The sequence below is a fragment of the Lolium rigidum genome, chromosome 1, assembly GCF_022539505.1.
Source record: "Lolium rigidum isolate FL_2022 chromosome 1, APGP_CSIRO_Lrig_0.1, whole genome shotgun sequence".
Lineage (NCBI taxonomy): Eukaryota > Viridiplantae > Streptophyta > Magnoliopsida > Poales > Poaceae > Lolium > Lolium rigidum.
The window spans coordinates 307,128,431-307,151,076 of NC_061508.1; the positions used below are offsets into that span (position 1 = coordinate 307,128,431).

General features: G+C 46.6%; 1 protein-coding gene and 1 pseudogene across 1 annotated transcript; one reads left to right on the plus strand and one right to left on the minus strand.

Moving 5' to 3' along the window:
- The first annotated feature begins 2,203 nt into the window (after positions 1 to 2,203).
- LOC124697336 (MA3 DOMAIN-CONTAINING TRANSLATION REGULATORY FACTOR 1-like) lies at positions 2,204 to 7,574 on the plus strand. Its single transcript, XM_047229946.1, has 3 exons — positions 2,204 to 2,491; positions 5,171 to 5,265; positions 5,463 to 7,574. Exons 1-3 carry the CDS (start codon positions 2,218 to 2,220, stop codon positions 7,251 to 7,253), a joined length of 2,160 nt encoding a protein of 719 aa, XP_047085902.1. The 5' UTR covers positions 2,204 to 2,217; the 3' UTR covers positions 7,254 to 7,574.
- Positions 7,575 to 7,909: 335 nt separating this feature from the next.
- On the minus strand, positions 7,910 to 11,542 carry LOC124661077 (annotated as a pseudogene).
- Between the last annotated feature and the right edge of the window lie 11,104 nt (positions 11,543 to 22,646).

The window sequence follows — 22,646 nt, forward strand, 5'->3', positions numbered from 1 at the left end:
AGCTTATAAACCCCAGCACAAGAACATGGGACGAAGGGATGGTCAGGTCTTGCTGTCCGCCTAGTGATGCGGATGCCATATTAGCAATCAAACTTCCCCAGAGACAATGTGATGATTTTGTGGCATGGTTCCCAGAGAAAAATGGTATTTTTTCGGTCCGCTCTGCGTATAGATTGGGATTGCAACCGTCTCTTGATTTACTGAGCGAAGGACAATCTAGTGCAGAACCCGGTGGTGATAGAGGAATTTGGAACCTGGTTTGGAAAGCAAAGGTTCCGCAAAAGTTACGGGTGTTTGCCTGGAAGGCAGCGACATCAACCTTGGCGGTACGCTCGGGCCTTCACCACCGAATTCCCAAGATTGACCCAACATGCATTATTTGTGGTCTTGAAGTGGAGGATGGCCATCATGCGCTCATAAGATGCACTTTGGCCAGAGCTTTGCGAGAAGAGATGAGGAAAATTTGGACTCTCCCACCGGAGTCAGCATTCCAAATTAATAGCAAAGAATGGTTGCTGCACCTGCTAAGTACATCCTCACCCTCCATACGAGCGAAGATTATATTTCTGCTTTGGCGGTCGTGGCATCTTAGAAACAACATCGTTCATGGAGACGGGAAGGCATCAGTAGTTGCATCAGCTTCCTTCATAGCTAATTACTTGGAGTCTTTTTCTTCAGTCAATTTAGCAAAGTCGGACCCAAAGGGCAAAGCAACAGTTTCTCCTGAACATCAATTACCTGAAGGTTCAGTTAGGCTCTCTAGCTCGGACAGCACCAACCGAAGGCCAACTAAAAGCGAACGTTGATGCAGGTTGGGATGTGTCCACCAAGAAGGCTGGTATTGGAGTTATTATCCGCGACCATCTGGGACAAGTGGTGGAATGTGAATGGAAATTCATTTCATGGTGTGCGAGTGCAGAGGAGGCTGAGGTTTTAGCGTGTCTTCAAGGGTTAAAATCCCTAATCAGGCTTCAAGCCCCATATGGAATTTTAGAATCTGATTGCTTGCGCACTGTCAAGACTTTACAATACAAAGTAAAGGATACTTCTTCCTGTTGGAGCCTATATGCTGAAGGACAGGAGCTTCTGAATCTCTATCAGTCTATCTCCATATGCAAAGTTGACCGTGCAAGCAATGGCCTGGCACATGGTTTGGCGCAGTTGGGCAAGAAGGGCGACTCTGGGTCTGTTCGTGGTTCTGTACCTCCGCCTTTGGCGGGTTTAGCCGAAAAGGATTGTAATTGGGTCGATGAGCCCCTAGTTGATTAGGGTTCTGTCCCACCTGATGTAAACCATTCTGTTTCTCCGGAGCAGCAAGTTTCTTACGCACTCTTTTCCTTACCAGGGTACCAAAGGGGACTGGAAGGTTTTTAATGAGGCGGCTTGCTTGCCTAATATATTATGGTTCATCCTCAAAAAAAAAAAAAAGATATGACGCTGAACCTTGACTTGAGTCCGACGCGTCACGCTCATCCGGTCACCCGCCTTATCCACACCACCCGTCCACCCGGACCAACCACACACTCCCTCTTGCCAGTGACGCCACCGTTGTAGCTTGCCACAGAAGATCCCGAACCCTCCCCGCTCGCCAAAGCAAAACCCTAACAACTCCCACGGTCTGATCCTCCCATTCCCACCGACCACCCCTAAAACATCCTACCCTCCCACCGACACGTGGGCCCACCATGCACCCCGGTCCACATGTCAGAGAACCAGGGAGGTCTCGAACCGCGTGCGCGAAGTGGCGGGCGAAGCGGACGGCGCCGCGTGGTACGACGGGATAGGGATCCGCGGCCCAAACCGGCGGGCCTTGAAACCGGCGAGCCCGCACGATGTCTCGGTGACATGTGGGTCCCGCCCGACGTGGGGCCCGCGGGAACGCAGGGTTTGTCTGGCGCAAGCGACGTGTCCCGGAACCCACGGCGCCTCCGTATAAAATCCGTCGTCTCATCAGTCTCTTCTCTCCAGGAGAAAACCCAAAAGCGAGAGCGATAGGGGAGGAGAAAAAAAATACTCCAGCAGTCATTACCACTCGCCCGCTCGCTCCGGTGCCGCGGCGCAAATCTCGCGCACGGGCGCTCGATCCGCGGAGGAAACCCTAGGTACGCACGCCGCTTGCTCGCTAACCCTAGTTCGTTCCCCATTCCGGCGCTGATTCGGTTCGGTTTGCGGTGGTTGCGGCTGCAGCAGCAGGTTTTTGGCGGGCGGGGATTGGGGATGTCGTCGCCGAGGAACGACGCGGGGTTCCTGACGCAGCAGCAGCGGGAGCAGCTGCGCGTCGCGGTGCAGAACGCCGAGACGCTCTCGCTCGCGTCCCCGCGCTCGCCAACGGGGGGGACCACATCAGCGCTGCTGCAGCAGTACGAGCAGCAGCAGCAGGAGAGGCGCGCCGCGGCGGCAGCAGCCAGGGCGGCCGGGGGCGGTGTTGGCGGGGCTCCGGTGAGGCACGCGCGGAGGTCGCATTCGGGGAAGGCAGTCAAGCTTAAGAAAGGTGAGGCGCCGCTCGATCTGTTTTTTGAGAGCCTGGCGTGCGTGCTTGATTAGGACGTGATGAGCTGTGCCCATTGCTGCTGTGCTGCTACTGTTAGTTAGTTATTATTACTGCTGCTTTGGTGAATGCCGGTGCTGCTTACCCTGTCCTTGTCTGGACTCGATCTGGTCTAGGGTTTTGGGAATGCAGGTTTAGCAGCTTCACCTGATCTAGCTTGTTGGTGTTCATTTCGAACTTGTGCTTCTAGTTCTACCGTGCTGGTGCTGCGAGTTTTCTGTCTCATAGAGGCGGGGCTCTCATTGTATGGAGGGTGTCACATTCTGGCCTATAAATAATACATCACCCATGGAACTTCACTAGGGGGTCATCAAGTTGCTCTGAATGACCATTCAATTGCAGTAGGTTAGTTACTTAGTTAAATTGATAAGTGTTCAATTTTCATGGCTGCACCTACTGTTTGATATGTAGGGATTTAGCTTTGCGTGTTAATTGGTGCTCCTGAGCTGCCTATAGGGGATCGATTTCGTCACATAATGATAGCTAACATCTGGCAGCGTAGAATTCTTCTCTGTTGATTCAAGTAGTTATCCGTTTTCTGGTTGCATCTGTTACCCTTTAGGATTATTTCTTGGTTCTGTTTTTCGGATTCATAGAGGTACTCAGATCCTAGGATCTGATATATGGTACTCATAAGTTATCTGAGTACCATCTACTTGTTCCTGGTAACAAGCTTTTGGTTAGCTGATACCACTGACTTGTCCTGTGTGGGCAACATGACAACCATCTTTTCCAAGACATTTGCTAATCCAAGCACTTCAAATTCTTCTTACGTATAAATTGTACCATGAGCTGACTGTGATGGTTACCCCCTTTATACTGTTGTTGTGTGAACTCTGCTGCACTTGTGATCATCATATTGTAGGATGAGCAATTGAGCATTTTTCGCCTGTTGGGGCATGCTTTTTGTACTTTTAACATTTCAGTTTGTAACTCTAGCCGATAGAAATTTGGTCCTCATCTGTGCGTAGCTTATGCTGGAAGCTTGTGCTAGCCCCCGATTAATCCATTATATGATTATTGGTTCTGCTAATTAGTTTTCATTATTTTTGTTACATGTTTGTACCGTTTTGCTTTATTTTGTAATATCTGGAAAGCTGATTGATATCCTTATTAGTTCATTATTATTACTTCTGGCTTGTTACATGTTTGTACCGTTTTGCTTCTTTTTTTTTTTTTGTAATATCTGGAAAGCTGATTGATATCATTATTACTTCTGGCTGTTATTGGACCCTATGTCGTGTTTAGTTAAACTGATAAGCATTGAATTTTGATGGCTACAGCTGCTGTTTGCTACTTAGAGGGTTAGCTTTGCATATGAATGGATTAAAGCAAATCAGCTGTTCCGTGTGTGTGTCAATTGGTGCTCCTGAGCTGCCTATAGAGGATCGATTTCGTCAGATGACGACAGCTATAATCTGGCAGCCTAGAACTCTTCTCTGTTGATTGAAGTAGTTATCTGTATTCTGGTTGCGTCTGTTACCATTTAGGATTGTTTGTCGGTTATGTTTTTCGGATTCTTAGGTTAGGTACTCAGATCCTAGGATCTGATATATGGTTCCTGTTAAGAAGCTTTTCGGTAGCGGATTCATAGGTTAGGTACTCAGCTACCGTTTTGCTTTATTTTGTAATATCTGGAAAGCTGATTGATATCCTTATTAGTTCATTATTACTTCTGTCTTTATTGGACCCTATGTAGTGTGTCAAGGCATGCTTCCAGCAATTTTCGTTGCTTGATTATGGGTTTCTCTTGACAGGCTTTGCACGGTTATTCATTTCCCATTTTCTGTTTGATATTTGACTTTGCGCATCGTTAGAATATAGGGTCGCCATTTTGTACATTTAATTACTAGTACCTTTTTTCTTGCTTGTTTAGTTTCCGTTTACTTTCTGTATGCATTAGGCATGGGGCATTTGGGCTTCAGTATTTAGTTATTTACTTCCTGGACTCACCCTGGATGCACATGGTTGGATGTTTTGAGTTACTGGTGCCTTTCTTTATTGCTTGTTTAATTTCCATTTACTTTCTATACACATTTGGTGTGGAGTATTTGGGTCTTAAATATTTAGTTACTTCCTAGACTCACCCTGAACGCACATGGTCGGATGTCTTACGTTGTAGCTGTCGGTACATTGACTTTAGTTGCTATTAGCCTATTACCAAATACCAGATGTTAGGAATACTGTCTTGAACTTTCCTCTTCTTGTATTATAAGAATCTAGAATGGGTCACTCAATCTATACACTACAACATCTAGTTGCTGTGTGGCCTTGTATGTCAAGCAACTATGCAACATATGGAGTTTAAATCTGTACTATAAGAGTGTTCTTTTGTTATTAAAAAAATACTATGTACATGATAGCATGATCTGGAGTGTCAGTTCTTCAGTCGATGATTCTGCCATTATTATATAAATAATGATTACCCATTTACAATCCAAGTCCAATAAATAGTTGGGTGTTTTGTCATTTGGGGAGTTCTTGAATACTACTGCAGGTTCTGTCAAATACTTGCAGGAAAATAGATGTGTTTTGCACTATCTATAGGCCTTACTTTTTTTTTTCTACTTTTGTAATATAAATAAGATGCAAAATGTCTGATTTGCTGCATTTGTACTGCAGATGGTGCTGGTGGCAAAGGCACTTGGGGAAGACTTATCGATGCTGATACAGCCACATTCCTTGACCAAAATGATCCAAACTATGATAGTGATGAGGTAATACTTTATGATCTTGACCTGTATACTCCAGTTATTTTCTCATGCAATGCTTAACTGTTCGACCTTAAATTAGTCGCAAGAATCTGGTAAACGTAATCATATTGAGATTTGTCTGCATATACGTTGTTTATGGGGTTAATGCTCGGTACTTGGCCAAACTTTGGACACTTATCTTGTTATGTTTGGCTAATCAGGAGCCATATGAACTAATTGAAGTCCCTGCTACAACCCCACTAGAGGACTACAAGAAATCTCTTGTCACAATCATTGAGGAATATTTCAGCACTGGTGATGCTAAACAGACAGCTTCTGATCTAAAAGAGGTGGGTTATGATGACTTCCACCGCTACTTTGTCAAGAAGCTTGTTTCCATGGCAATGGACAGGCATGACAAGGAGAAGGAGATGGTTTCAGTGCTGTTATCATGTCTGTATGGTGATGTGGTCAGCTCAACTCAAATCAAACTAGGCTTTGTGATGCTGCTACAGGCTGTTGATGATTTGTCTGTTGACATACCTGATGCGGTTGATGTCCTTGCTCTTTTCATTGCACGATCAGTTGTCGACGACATTCTCCCACCTGCTTTTCTCAATAAGGCAAAAGGAAGTCTGACAGAGTCTTCAAAGGGCATGCAGGTTTTACAGATTGCAGCGAAGAGCTATCTTTCAGCACCTCACCATGCAGAGTTACTTGAGCGACGCTGGGGTGGTTCAGTTTACGTCACAGTGGATGAGGTAAAGAGGAGGATTACTGATCTTGTAAAGGAATATATCAGGAATGGTGATACAGCTGAGGCATGTAGGTGCATAAGAGAGTTGGCTGTGCCATTTTTCCACCACGAGGTCGTCAAGCGAGCTGTCACTCTTGGAATGGAAAGTCCAGCTGCAGAAGCTCTTATTATCAAGCTTCTGAAGGAAGCATCTGAAGAAGGCTTGATAAGCTCTAGTCAGATGGTGAAGGGATTCTCCCGTATTACCGAGAGTCTTGATGATCTCTCCCTTGATATACCATCAGCAAAATCTCAGTTCCAGACATTGGTATCTAAAGCAGTTTCTGAGGGATGGCTTGACTCTTCATATGTATCTTCAGGTGCCAACGGTAATGTCCAAGATGATGACCATGAGAAGCTGAGGAGGTACAAGAGGGACGCTGTGTCTATGATACATGAGTACTTCCTTTCTGATGATACACCAGAGCTTATTCGCACACTCAAAGAGCTTGGTGTTCCAGAGTATAACCCGATCTTTATCAAGAAACTTGTAACGATTGCTATGGACCGCAAGAACAGGGAGAAAGAGATGGCATCAGTTCTCCTATCTTCATTAAGCATGGAGCTATTCTCTACTGAAGACATTGTCAAGGGATTCATAATGCTTCTTGAATCTGCAGAAGATACTGCACTGGACATATTGGATGCCTCAGATGAGCTGGGACTGTTCCTAGCCAGAGCAGTGATTGATGACGTGCTTGCGCCTCTAAACCTAGATGAGATTGGCAGCGAACTTCCACCAAAATGTAGCGGAGCTGAAACGTTGAACATGGCACGCTCACTTGCCTCTGCCCGTCACGCAGGAGAGAGGCTTCTGAGATGCTGGGGCGGTGGGACAGGAGAGGCCGTTGAGGATGCCAAGGACAAGATAGCAAAACTCCTGGAGGAATATGAGAGCGGAGGTGATGTAGGGGAAGCATGCAACTGCATCCGTGAGATGGGCATGCCTTTCTTCAATCACGAGGTGGTGAAGAAGGCGCTTGTCATGGCGATGGAGAAGAAGAGAGAGCGTCCCCTCGTTTTGCTCCATGAGTGCTTTGGCGAAGGGATCATAACCATCAACCAGATGACCAAGGGGTTCTCGAGGGTCAGGGACGGGCTTGATGATCTGGCTCTTGACATCCCTGATGCCAGGGAGAAGTTCCTCTCCTATGTGGAGTATGCGAAAAAGAACGGATGGCTTGCACTCTCTTTCAGTGGTGCTGCTTCGACCTGAACCGATGACCGAGCGAGCAGGAAGCGTCAAGCTGGACTGAGGAACAAACCGGAAGACGCAGGCAGCCGTGGTGTGGTGCTGGCCACCTAGTTCGTGTGCATTTGCGTTTTCGTTTCTGATGCACGTCGCTGGACAATGCATCATAGGTAGCTCAAGGAGCCCCTCTTGCTTGTGGTGGTGGCTCATGTCTAGATCTTTGCATCTCTGGACATACCCTTTGCTGTTCTTGCGTTGTTCCATTTCAACTTCTTCATAGACCTTTTCTTTTTTACATCAAGTAAAACAGAGCAGAAAAAGAATTTTATGTAAACTTCTTCACTATGTCTCTGCCTCTGCCTCTGCATTGCGCCTGTGATTTTGGCATTATCGTGTGGTGGCGACTTCAGACGTGAATCGACAGTTGTTTAGTGATTCTATGGATATAGTTCTGCTTTTTGATTAGGTCTAATATCATGTTTACTTGTAGTTGATTCTCTATTGCTATCAACCTTTCTCAAGTTGATTTGCATAATTACCAGTAGGTTATTAAAAAGGACAGATTGTTCATGAACGCAAAAAATGGATGTTATCTGATGGATGCTCTACTACTGCGCTACCAGTAGAGTTTAAATTAGAAAACAGATTGGACTGACGCTAGCATCTACAATACACATCTGTTAGAACTCAGGAGCAATCTGCAGTAAATAGATACGCCTAAATTGGTGTAATGTTCAAGGAATTTGGCTAACCACATCCATACCAAATGATAGGCTATTATCAGCCTTGTTTCAACGGTGCCCGCCTCCTAACTTTTGAGTAACATGAAAACCTTCTAGGTTTCTGACCTGTACACAGCGTCAGCTTTCGTTCTGCAGTCTGGTCTGATCTTGCAGAAACAGCAGCTGAAGAGACCCTTGCGAGGCCGCTGAGCTCGGTGCTTCTCGCACAGCTTGGACTCCCGACAAGCGGTGCACGCACCACTTGGTAGAATCTTCGAGAAGCAGCCACAGCGACGACGAGTTCTGCCTTCTTCAACCTTTGGTGTGTACTCTCCGGCTTTCGAGGGGACATTTCCTGTGGTGGAAGCTTCAGGCATGACAGATATCTTCTGATAGCTCAGGATCCTCGACTCGGCGTCTCCAGTGTCGCTGTCCGCGCCGTGAAGGCATCCTAGAATGTGGGACGCTTTCTCCTTGGGCTGCCCTGGGAGCGGCGGCGGCGAGGGGCACTCCCTTCTGGATGAAGCTACAGTTCTGCAGTCCGTGGCGACTGCATTCCGTGCCTGTTGGTCTTCTCTGGATTGCATGACCAGGCTGACCGAGGAATTCTTGGATACAACCCTGTTGCTGACGGGGATTGGAGAAAGGTTGATCCGGATGTCCACGTTGCACTTTAGCAAATTTTGCAGAGAGACCACAAGTGGCATCCAGAAGCTCTCTGATGTTGGTACATCCTCAGGATGACAGAATTGTAGCTCAGCAACTGCTACGCCTGCAACCCGAATATAAACAAAATGAAAATCTGACTTAAAACATCCTCAGTCTAAGCATGCTAATAAGAGCATGTGGCAATTGCTGATTGCTCACACTGAATGCCAATTGATACAGAAGATCAGAGCTTTGAGCATGGCACATGTGTTAAAAGAAACAGGGGCTATGGCTATGATATGCCATCTGATGAAGGGCACTAACTTATTGACATGTGCTATATGCGTCTTTCGAGATGCAGCATTGAGCCACTGGCTGGATAAGATGTATGATGGATCAGCAGGAAATAAGGGCCATATGAAGTAGGGACATGTTTTCATTAGATTGAACGACGAACTAATATTCCTTCCAACAAAACAGATGAAAAAGGTCTAACACCCAGTTTGAAGACTTACCTTGGGTTGTGTACAGCGATGACAGCTTCCCATCTTTCTGCAACAGACTATGGAGTGACTTAGATGTGCAGTTTTCAAGAGCCTTCATCCATATCGTCTCCAGCACATCTGGGTCTCCTAAATTCATGTCTAGACAGCCGATTTTGTTCTGATAGCAAAGATGAGAACTGGTATCTAAGCTTTCATCTTTCAGGACAGCAGCCCCATCATCTGCGTAATGAATTAATAATTGTCAGGAAACAGGCACCTGATGAATAGCATAAATGCATAATTGATCTGGTGACCATAAGCATTTTGTTTCATAATGATTTGAGATATTTTGGCAGTAATGAAGCATGCTTTTTCAGGCAGAGAATGTTTGCTACCTGTCTGACTCTCTGTGAACATGCTTGAACCTGCAGTATCGTCCAGGGCCTCTAGGCAGTAAGGCTCTCTCATATTGAACTGTAATAGAGCCGCAGTAAGCCATGTAGACTGGTTCTTTGTGGTCTTCAATTGTTTTTCAGTTTCAGAAAGTATTTCCAGTGCATTCCTAAGTTTGTGCACGTCGACCTCAGCAGCTGAGAAGTTGCACACAAGGTTAGATGGATAAAGAACCAATAGAGGCATGTACTCCCTCTATGCCAAAATATAGCGTGTATTACCTTTTTCGAAGTCAAACCGAGTAAAGTATGACCAAGTTTATACAAGAAAATATCAACATCTAGAATGTCAAATCAATACCACTAGAAACATCACGAAGTATGTTTTAATATGGCATACATTCGGTATTGTAGATATATATATTTTTCTCAATAAATTTGGTCAAAGTTAGTGCAGTTTGACTTTCGTGGAAACCAGTGTGCACTATATTTTGGCGAGGGAGTACACTATATGCACAGTTGGGTATCGCTAAGCTACACAATTCATCAACAGAATAACAGATTTGCATGTATTTTTCATATTGTTTGGCTACAAAGGGAAGGGAACATACATGTATTTTTGCCTGTAACTTTCCGAACTTCTGAAGAATCCGAGTGGTGCTTCCCAGCTAAAATATCCATGATAAGATTTGCAAGCTGAGCTAATAGCTGCAGGGGATCGACCTTTGAGCTCAAAAGCTCCCTAGCCCTCCGGACAATGGTAGCAGCATCCGATGACATGGACAGATTAAGAAGATCAAGCAACTCCTCGTCCGAGACATCACCTATCTGCCAATATATCAATGGGGTTAATTTTGTAGGTTTCGAAGAAGTATGGGGATATTGTGTATGTGATGATATATAAATGAAGGTTAGATGACTGGATTGGATCAACTTACTAGGTCGTATGTTACTGATTTGCTAATTCTTTTTCCAAGCAGAGTTAGTTGGTCAAGCATTTGAACTGCATCCCGGATGGAACCACTGGCCTTGCGAGCAAGAAGCTCAAGCGCTTCGGCTTCAAACTCCATACCTTCTTTTGTGCAAATCTTGCTCAATCGGCGGACAATCTCTGTGTCATCTATCTTGCAGAACCTATAGCTCTGGCACCATCCAGCAGAATTGTTTGGTAGCTTATCAATGTCAGATGTCACCATGACAAATATCGATCTGTCGGGGATCCCTTCAAGGCTACTATAGATGGAGTACCATGCTTCCTTATCCATGTGCTGGCAATCATCAACAATAAGAACCTTGAAATGCGACGAAGCAGGAACTTCGCAGGCATTCCTGAGCAAGACAGCAACTCTAGATTTGCAATCCAGCTTGGAGGCATCAATCTCAACCACACTGCTGCTGTTTCCTGAGAATATGGCCACACATTCCTCGCAGTGCCCACACGGCTGGTTCCCACCTGGAGAGAGGCAATTCAGCGCCGCTGCAAACACTTTAGCCGCAGATGTCTTGCCAGTGCCGTGCGGACCGTGGAGGAGGTAGATTGGAGCAAGTTTACCCTGCGAAACGGCGCTCGAAAGAGACTGCGCAACAACATTCTGCCCAGCCAGCTCAGAGAAAGACCTTGGCCGGTACTTCTGGAGCAGGCTTCTTGCGCTCTCCTGGGGCTCCCTCCGGCCGAGCTCCTCCCCCTCGATCACCAGAGAGAAAGCCCTGTCCTTGGCCGCCCTCGACATCCCGGAGATCGCGGAGCAGCAGTTCTGGTTGTGCAGCGCCGCCTTCACCCTCGCGTTGGCCTTGATGATGTTGATCGGCGAGTTGGCCAGCCGGGCCCCGAACTCCTCCCTCCTCCTCTGGGCATGGTCGTACATGTTGTAGCTGAAGCTGTGCCTGCCGTAGTTGCTCGCGTCCGCGTCGTCCTCCTCCAGGGAGCACCCTTCCCAGATGGTCTTCTTGGCCGAGAACTTGGCCAGCGAGTTGGTGTCGGGGTCCCTCAGAGATCTGGACCTCATGACTGCCACCAGCGCCCTCGAAATCGGGATGTCCACCGAATGCCTCCTCCCCTCAATCATCTTGCAACAGGCTGCGTCTAGAACTGAAACTCTGCTGTATCCTGCAATGCAGACCAGTGTTCAGGAACAATTCTGCCTTGACACAAGAGGAGATGTGCATTGCACGCTGTAGAAAAGTAATTGTTTGGACATGAGGCAGATTCCCTATCTAAAATTTCCATCCTTTCTCAATCTCGGTTACAAGAAATGCGGGCCATATACCGCGATTTTTGAGGTAACAAACGTTTGGTAAGATTTACCCTAACCAGCGTATCAACTTATCATGCAGGCAGCTCGAGCAGGGGGGAAAAAGATATAAATTGGGCGTACGGTTTGAAGCGAATCAATCTTGCAGTAGGAAAAAGAACTCGCAGGGGAGAAGGTAATGGAGAATGCCGAATGCATCTATGAACATGAAAACAAAGGAAACATAAAAAATAAAATAAAGAACACTAGTACTATATGGAAACAATACCAACATGGGAATCCGGGTTCTTCGAAGAAAAACCTCGCATCGGGGGGAATAAAGAAAGAGGGCCAGAAGCCCAATTCCCCACAGAGGAATGCACCTCAAACAACGCAAACAAACAAACAAGAAGCCGGCGCATCTCTCTAAGGGACACACGAACCCAAGAACCTGAAGAGAAAAACTGGCACCGAATCCATCCCAGGAACAGATGAGAAAGGTGGGGGATTGGGAATCGAAGCTTACACCACCACCCTCCGCCGCCGCCGCCGACGAGTTTAGGCACCGCACTCCACCTCCACGCGCCCGCTCCCAGTCTTTACCGCTACCACCGCCGCCACCACCACGGCATTAATAACCGGAACCAGCGAAAGGGGGGGAGAGCGGGGCAGGAGCAAGAAGAAGACACGAGGGGCAGCGCAGTGGCAGGGTACGTAAATACGCGCAAGTCAAGGCCCGATTGATCCGCGAGGTACTGGAGGCGAAGGAAAACGGAGGCCGGCCTCGCCTCGTGGTGTGTGCCAGCGGTGGCTTGCACCCGTAAATACGGGGAGTGTCAGGGGTAGCTTCGTCTTTTCGGCGTGAGGATTGTACAAGACGAATCGTAACGGACGGACGGGACAGTGGCCGCCGCGGGTGGGACGAGTCCATGACAGGCTGGGCCCGGGCCCACGTGTCGGCGAGGCGTGAGGATGTGCGGAGCGGAGAGGGGTTGCCTCGCGTCAGATTTACTGTTGCTGATGCTGGGGGCTCGTGACCCCACCGCTGCTCGTCCTTTCTTCCTCATTTATATGCTGCCAAAGTTATTCTGTTTCTGCCAAAACATATTTTGGCTCTTTTTTTTTGCTCGATTTGGATCAAACTGTTTAATATCTGTGAAGATGGTAGAGAGTTGTGTTTCAAACGGGCGCTTTGGTATACGAATCCTAGTATTTTATGACCATCGAGACACATAAATAAAAGTATGTCACAAAAATGTACTCCCTCCGGTCTCTTTTAATTGACTCAGATTTAGTAGAACTTTGTACTAAATTTGAGTTAACTAAAAAAGAACGGAGGAAGTACATTAGAAACGTCTTTCAAATGTGAATCCATTGATACACTTTTTGTGGCATATAATTTATTTTTCGTTGGCCATTTTGATGGCAAAATACCGAACTCAAAATGTGAATCGGATTTGTACAGCTAGACAGATAGAGACTTGCTTACATATTGTTTTGTGTTCTTCAGATGCATCGGGTAAACTGAGTTTGTGTTGACAATGTCGTCGACTAATGCATGCATATATGACGAAGAAGACACCACTTTCCCCTCCCCTTGTGTCTCGCTCATCTATAGTGCTTTGAGAGCCTTCTCGAGTAACCCGGACCGAACCAAGGCCTCTCTCGCTATCGTTACTGGTTGGAAATGACTGAGGGGAGGTGCCGGATCTGGTAGGGCCGGTAGTAGGTTAGGACTTGGTCCTTAAGTGGCATCTTGGAGTAGGAAGATGATCTTTCTGGCCAAATCTGGCTCGTTCTGGTTTGGTTGTTCTTCACTGCTTCCCTCCGCTGGGGCAAGTGGGGGAGCTGCAGCAAGGCATCTCGGAAAATAAGGCCATGTCGAGCTTCTCCATTTTGGTGTATTTGCGTGTCGTCGCGCGGTGGTTGCTGGCCTTCTCCAATGAGGAAGATGAAAGGGGAGAGCTCCAGCATAGGCTTTGTCAATAAGCGCAACCATCTCCTCATTAGTGTACTATGTGCTCTGCTCCCTCTCTTGGCCTGCCGTGGCAGGGGGGGCGAGGGTTTGGTTGTCGCTGGCGTCGGGAGGTGCTGGGGAGTTGCGATTTCTACGCGTATTCCAGCGATATCCAAGCGGTGTCGTTGCCGGGTTGCCGCTATCCTCAACCAAAGGAATGGCCTCACCATGCTCGAGTGCGACTCAGAGCTTCGCTTCCTCCTGAGGAGGATCTTCTTCGACCTCGGTGGTGACAAGAAAGGCCGCAGCTGCAGGTTCTCCCTCGGCGGTGACGAGCAAGGACTTGATTGCTTTTTTGCGATCTCTTCTAGGGTACCTGTTGTAAAAGTTGTGGGCACTATAAGGTGTTTTAGGAAGTGGGAGTACTATCCGATAAAGAGAAGACCGATCTATTAGAAGATTATAATTTCAAGAAATCGTCCTCCATCAAAGATATACTGCTTCCCATCTATAATAAGTCTCGGAAAAAGAAACCTAGTACATAAGCCTTTTTTTGCATGATTGTAGAAACACTACTAACTGCAATTGTTAATCAATTGATTTTGAGACTACTCACATTACGCAAATGTGATGGTTCCACTGCTGCACCTCCCCTGTGTTCATGTTTCTGTACGTTTTGTTTTGTATGCAGCGCATTCAGCACTTGTTTCTTCTGCCAGCATTGATGTCTGGGACCTTCTTTTCTCAGCACATGGTATTATTTTTGTCTCAACTTTTAAGCGCGATACGACAAAGGGGGGGACCAAGGTTAGTTGCGTACGGCGACCTGTTTAGTGTTTTTCTAATCACCATTAGATTAGAGTGCTGAAAAGGCAGGGTTGCTGATGATGAGCTCGTCTCACTCTGTCAACTCCACTCACTGCGCTGCTGAAACAAATGTCGCCTTATCAATAAGAAATGATATCATCATCATGCCTAAATTCGCAAGATTTTGTTTGTGTTTTTCTTAGTGGTGAAGTTGCGGGGGGTGCAAAATTAGTCCCTGCTGAAAAAGCCCAGAAATTTGGGCCGCTTGATCTCGACGTCTAGTGCCTCTAGTTTCAATCTACTACTAAGTTTCTTGTGATTAAAAACAGGAGGCTGACCTATCCTAGGAACTAACAGCGACAGTGTAGCTTGCGGTGACAATGTGCGATTTTCGGTTTGACCCTTCGTTTAGCTTCCATTAGAGCTAGTGTCTAGTAGTAGGGGCAAACAGTGTCGAGCACCCCATTAAATTATGTGATGCTGGCTCCATGTCCTTGATTGTAAGGGGAGCTATAGTAATGGAGCTTAACAAGAAAAAATGCTGGAACGGGATGGAATGGAATCAGATTGCAATTCTGCTACAGACAGATGGCAGGGAAAACTGGAAAAGAATCCTATCTTCCTCTCATCTCCATGGTGCTCTCTCTGTCTTGTTTATTTCTCTCTCTCTCTGTGGTTTGTGAAAAAGACGCACATGCCTCTGCATGAGCTGTGAAGACAGAGAGGAGACTGTGTGGACCGTGTGGTGCGCTGCCCGTGGAAACATGCCTGCCAAGAGATGTTCCATCTGATGGCAAATGGCAAAGGGTAAAATCCAGCTTTCCTTCAGACAAAACCCATCTTTACTGAACTTCTCCATCGACTGGACACTGGTCATGGTGCTGGTAGCTTTGTATGGCAATGCTGCTGCTACAGTGTAGGATCTCCATGGAGGCAGCAGATGCAAGATTTTGGCAGGACTTAAACGCCTCGTCAATCAATATGGAGTACTTGCCTGTCATCTGTACAAGGACGCCGGGGAAGGAAATTATGGAGGGGGGTAGAAGACGCTTTGGGGTTCAGATTTGCATGGACCACTCACCTGTAGCTCAAAAGACTTGAACAGGCAAACCGGTTAGCCACGTTTCAGAGAAATGGAAAACTACTGAAAGTGAGAAGCTGCTAATGGTAGTGGTATGGCCTAAGCAAGCACAGTTTGGAATGTGGGAATTTCTTACTCTTGCTAAAATTACAGTCTTGTCAAATGTTTCTGCGGAGTTGGAGCCAAAAATAATGGGTTGCAAATAAGGTCAGCCTTTCCTTTTGTTTCCATTTTATCGACTTTGTGGTGATGGCAGTGTAGTGTACTAGTGTGTGTAATATCAGCCTTGTACAACTCAAGCTACCTTTGGCACTATAATGTCCTCACCTAACTAGCTTTGTGTTACTACATCGTTTTGTTTAACCCTATTTTATGTTTTCATACCGAGTTCGACAAAAGATTCAACACAATAACCGAGCCATGAACCACTAGGAACCTATGAAATGAAGACATAAGTTGGGTGAAATGAGAACTAGTTTCCCATTAAATAAGGGCACACATTGGGCATAAAGCGAGAAAAAGTCATCAAACGAGCACGGGTTTCGGCAAACGATATGACTTTCTTAATCATAATCAACAAGGAAGTAGACTAGATCGAAGAAACCCACAAAATCATGAACAACAAGAACCTCATGGTGAAAACCAGAAGTTACACAAATTCTTTTGAAGTTGTCTGTCTCTAAATGCACGTTCTTCAGTCTGGTTTGGTTGGAGCAGCACAAAGTTCTGCAGGTTGCATTCGTGGGATATGTTCTTGATTTCATGGTAAAGTCAGCCGCGGAGAATGGCATGGAATCCAAGTTCTGATGACTAGTAATGGTAGTTCAAGTACTGCTAGCAATGAGGAATTAGCTTTGGTGATTTGTGACTAGGAGCAACGGTAAGAGGGGTTGACATCACACGAGAAGTTTAGAGTCTAAATTTGAAGGGTAAAAATGTAAGGTCTGACCTTAATTGGTTATGTCTGGCTATGCCGTTTGTGCACTATCTCCTTTTTGAAGGCATTGTTTTCGGAGAAGTTAGATTTCTGGTGCCATTTAGTGATGTTTGGTTCCGTACAACAAGGAATAGATCACCGTAGGGACTTTTCTTTTATGTAAATTTTCTCTTTTTTTTAGTTGTGTGCATCTGTATTATCATTGGGGCACTGCGTTGTTGCAGAGGCCGCGTGCAATTGGTATCTTCTTGATATTAATATTATTTTTGTCAAAAATGCATGTTCTGCATTTTACCATTCATCTTCTGAATTTAAATGGAACTTATGGTGGGGTGTTGACCCAAGGTTCAAATCACATGGACTAATCTACATATAGTTGAAGACCCATGACGCTTGCTCTGTTCCTAGGAGACGCGATGGGCGAAATCCCAAGCACTTCCCTTGTCTCCCATCTTCGTCATCCACCCCGAGTTGTCGGAGGAAGCCTACGGGTAAGCCCACTTGGCAGGCAGCTTAGGAGGGCCCTTATCCCTCCCGAGAACTCGAAGGGGTGCTTGTGTTGAAACCAAGTTGCATTCAGGATGAGCATACCACTAGTGGAAAACATGTCTTATGTCGCGGGTCGTAAGACCCTTTTGTCGCGGGCGGCCAGCCGCGACAACGGAGGCGCGAAAAAAGACCCAATCTTTTGTTGCGGGTTGCTTACCACCCGCGACATAAGGTCCACCACGTGGCAGCCGCGGGGCGCGCAGGGGGCGCGAAGGGGACACCCCCTTTTGTCGCAAGTGGTAATACAACGTATGACAAAAGGCCCTCTACGTGGCGCGCGCAGAACGCTGCTGTTTTAGGGTTTGAGGGGTGCAGCACTCCCGCCACCGCCCCCCTTCTATTTCATTTTTTCATTTTAAAATAAAAGTTGCATATATTTGTACGCTACTACAAGTTGTACATGTTCATTCATTATATGTAGATCGAGCAAACAAATATTGGAAGCAAAAGTCTATTCGTAGATTCCCCTTACATATGCATGGAGCTCACGACTACCGGGACTAAAGCCCGTCATCTGTTCTAACTATTACATGGGGATCATTTGATGCGCCTATTTGGACTAAACAATCCGTTGTCGTCTATTACTTCTCTCATCAGAAGTACCGCCACTTCCTCCGTAATTCCTTGTAGGTGTTCGTGTAGTTGGAGCTTCTCCCGCATGAAGTCGACCTATATAGGGAAATGAGATGAATATGACTATATCAATCTTGATAACAAAATATTGACGATAACAAATTAAAGTTGTGAATGTTATTGCTTACGTTGAATCTATTATCGTTGTGCTTCTCAGTGGTTAACATGCGAATGGACTCGCAAACGTAGTATCCACATAGATTCGTCCATTGTGACTACGGGGCGCATAGTACAGGAGTAAATGTTAGCTTCTCTGCGAAGTTACCTCCCTTAAAATTCTTCTTGAAAGCTCTCCAAACCCTGCCAGGCAAAAGAATAATTAAATGAGTGGATAATTAATTTATATCTCACGAAAGATATAGCGCGTCATTAGTGATTGAAATTACCTCTGGAGCAAGCGCTGCAAGTCGGTGAACCCTTCCACGCCTCTACTCAATGGGTCCCTTACTTCAACTATTCCCTTATCAACTTGAATGTCTAGCAGAATCCAGTGAAAACTGATATATACGTCATGAATTACACTTAACATCGAGTAAGAAAAACAGAATGTGCACAACAGATTAGTAAGACTCTCACCTGTAGTTGTAAGGAAACAGTATTGAATCACAGAAATGTTGCTCCCCTATAAACATTAGTAGGTTTCCCCCCGTTTCTTCGTCATTATCCCTTACCGTGCCTTGATGTACTTTACCCGGGTCAACAAACCCAATATTGAACATCTTATTACTTCGCATTCACCGATCTTCGATCCGTATAAGAGAGCACATAAGATACAATGAGTATATGCAATGAACAGGAACAACTGAATGAACATGAGCTCATATGTAGTTTACAACTTACAAGCAATAGCAACTCATGAGAGATTTGTCGAGGGTATCTAAATTGAATAACTGCCAGAGTTCGGAAATCTCAATATGGATCTCCTCCTTTCGGAAGTAATATTCTTCTGGGATATTCAACACGATGTAGCTTGTGTTGTCCTTGCACTCATCAAGGTACCACTGATGCAAATTCCGCATATGCGTTGGCAGTTGATGCAGCCTCTCTTTGCTGACTAAGTCGGCCCCGTAGACAAATTTACGAGCTATATCAACAATGGGTACTGCATCACGAGCACTCAACAATTCCTCCACGGTAGAACCAACTTGAGCCGCTAGCGCCGCAGCTGCTTCCATATAAAAATCACCATGTTCCTGGTACACCGAGGGAACATCTAACACTTTGAGGGGTGGGATCGATTGTTTGTCCTGGTCTCCGAGCTGCAGAACTTCCTTTCTTTTTTTGCTTGCTGTCGCTTGCTTGGCCTTGGGTGCACTGGTTGAACTTGATTTCTTCCCGGCTACACTTCTAGTTGATGATTTGCTCGTGCTAGCACTATCCTTTTTCTCAATTACCCTAGCACTATCCTTGTCCTCAATTACCCTCGCAAGTGTGCGTGTATAGTCATCCTTCTTCTCGTGTAAGTCATATTGCGATGGTGTGTTCAGAAAATCAAGGGCATATGCTTTTTGCTTCTCTGTGTATGGTGCTGGGGACTTGGGTTTCTCCTTATGAAAATGTTCATAATTGTGTTCCTTTACAACGGCCTCATTTTCCTCTTTGGTAAGATCGTAAGGACGGGGGGGGGGAACCTTTGGTACTCTTGGGAGTGGCAACATTTTGCGGACAGGACTCTTGAAACGCTTCCGCTTGTTGGGTGCCTTCCAAGTCTTAGTGGGCGCATGCGGCGGTGCAGGAGATGGAGATGGACTAGGGATGTGGTGGTCATACTCATGGGGTGATGGTGGCATGTGACCACTCGGAGGAGGTGATGGTGACATGCGATCATTTGGAGGAGATGATGGTGACCTGCGATGACTAGTAGGGGTTACCCAGCCTGGAAGCCTCATGTTTTTCTTCTCCCAAAGAATGAGGTCACCCAGTACGTCTTGGAGTGTAACCTGACCTTCACCTCCCGGGATTTCAAGCTGCAATGACTCAAACGTCGATATAATTGAATCCACCCCGACACGAGCATAGCCAGCTGGAATCTCATTGCCATGCCATAGTGCCGGCTCACCTTCAGGTCCTAATGCAGGTAAAACATAGCCGACCGCCACCTTAAGAGATATGTTCCCGAACACCTCATGGAGATCACAAGGTGTTTGCTCCTTGATTCCATCCATGGGGTAGCCAGGACCGCCATCTATCATCTGTGTACATTCAGGTGGGGCCTCCGAGTCAGCCACGCTGCTGCTTCGTCGCTGAGATATGCCGGCGGTATTATCTGGCTCGCGCTATCCTCTAAGTTCATTAATCTGCCGCTGCTGCTGAATTTCCCGCTGCCGCTGAATTTCCCGCTGCCGCTGGTCATGTTGGCGTTGGAACTCGGCCATCCGGTCATTCTGAACCCCCAGCTGGCGTTGTTTTGCTCTCGCTCGGCTTCTATAAGTCTCCGCGTCGTCCGGAAACCCAAGCGACCAAGGAATACTAGGGCCGAAGCCTCTTGTTCGTCCTCCCTTTTCAGGATTACCGAGGACAAGCGTCAGCAAGTCTTTCTCTCTATCGGGAGTTGCGGCGTCGGGGGTGTTCGCGAGAGGGAGAGAACAGGGGTGTTTGCGAGAGGGAGAGGGCCAGTGTCGGCGTCGGGTTCATCGGTGGAGGAGTCGTCAGATTTAAAACTAAAACTAAAACTTGAACTAATTAAAACTTAAACTAAATGACTAAATACATATACTAATTAACTATAAACTAATTAACTAAGACTGCTCATAGTGGGAGTAACATAGCCAGTAACATCACTCATCTCAAGGCATTTTGGTGACATATCATGCTAATAAATGAAGAAAGAGAGTGATGTGGTAACTAGCTATGTTACCATAACATCACACACCTCAAGGCAAGATGAGTCTGCAACATAATAAATGATACAATACATGACACCACATATAAGTTACTACCCACTATGGGTAGTAACCTAGACTAGTAACATGGCATATGTTACTAGTCTAAGTTACTCCCCACTATGACCAACCTAAATACATGAACTAATTAACTATAAAAAAAACTATACTAAATACATATACTAAAAAACTAACTAACTAACTAACTAAATACTAACTAACTAGGACTGCTCACAGTGGGAGTAACATAGCCAGTAACATCACACATCTCAAAGCATTTTGGTGACATGGCATGCTAATAAATGAAGAAAGAGAGTGAGGTGGTAACTAGCTATGTTACCATAACATCACACACCTCAAGGCAAGATGAGTCTACAACATAATAAATGATACAATACATGACACCACATATAACTTACTACCCACTATGGGTAGTAGCCTAGACTAGTAACATGGCATATGTTACTTGTCTAAGTTACTCCCCACTATGACCAGCCTAAATACATGAACTAATTAACTATAAAAAACTATACTAAATACATATACTAAAAAACTAACTAACTAACTAAATACTAACTAATTAAGACTGCTCATAGTGGGAGTAACATAGCCAGTAACATCACACATCTCAAGGAATTTTGGTGACATGACATGCTAATAAATGAAGAAAGAGAGTGAGGTGGTAACTAGCTATGTTGCCATAACATCACACACCTCAAGGCAAGATGAGTTTACAACATAATAAATGATACAATACATGACACCACATATAAGTTACTATCCACTATGGGTAGTAACCTAGACTAGTAACATAGCATATGTTACTAGTCTAAGTTACTCCCCACCCCACTATGACCAGCTTAAATACATGAACTAATTAACTATAAAAAACTATACTAAATACATATACTAAAAAACTATCTAACTTAATACTAACTAACTAAATTACTAACTTAATACATAAAAAAATACATGTACTAAAAAAACTATAAACTAACTAACTAAGTACATAAAACTAATTAACTAAAAAACTAATTAAGTAAATACATAAAACTAATTAACTAAAAACTAAAAAAAATCAAAAAAAAGGGGCGAGCGCGCGGCCGCCGTTACTGCCACGCGCTGGTGGCTACCTGAGCGGCGCGGCGGTCGACGCGGTGGCTCCAGGCGTGGCGCGGTGGCCTAGGATGATGAGGCGGCGGACGCAGGCGCGGCGCGGCGGCGGCGCCGGAGGAGCTCGAGGCGTCGCTACCTGAGCGGCGTGGTGCCGGAGGAGCTCGAGGCGCGCGTAGCAGAGGAGGCTCGAGGAGGCACGCGGCGGCAGAGGAGCTCGAGGCACGGCGGCGGCGGCAGATTTGGGCAGCCTGGCGGCGCTGTAGCTAGGGTTGGCCTCCGAGCGTCGCGGGTTGTGGCTCGACCCGCGACGCGCGGTGGCTTATATAGGTGCACCCCTTTTGTCGCGGGTGGTGGCACGACCCGCGACAAAAGGGGGGGGCTTTTGTCGCGGGTCGTGCCACCACCCGCGACAAAAGGGGCTGGTCCGTGGGACTTAGCATCCAACGGCTCCGGCCGTTTTAATCCAACGGCCTGGAGCCGTTGGATGAAAAAGGCCACGGATCAGCCCCGTTTCTGTTTCTTTTCTACTGTGCACCGCCGCCGTGCCACACGTGCCGCTTCCACGTGCCTCGCCCCGCCGCCGCCGGCGTGCGACGTGTGGCCGCGGCTTACACGTGCCATGCCCCGCATGCGCTATATAAAGCGCCGCATGCGCGCGCAACCACATGTCGTCGCCGCCTCCGCTCATTCATATCTGGGATGCCGTTGTGCCGTCGCAGATCGTCCGGTTTTCGTGGCGTCCGAGCGGTAGGTTCTACGCCGAGATAAGCGCCGGTGGCTTCCGGCTCACCCTCGACACGTACAACACGCCGCAGCTGGCAGCGCGCGCTTACGACGCGGCCGCGTGGCGATTTCGGCGGTCACGGCGCGACATGAACTTCCCGGATGTCGAATCGCTAAAGGAGGCGGAGTTCCTCGCACCAGCGCCGTGCCTCATCGACGACGAGGACCGTCGCCGACACCGCCATGTGCAGCGC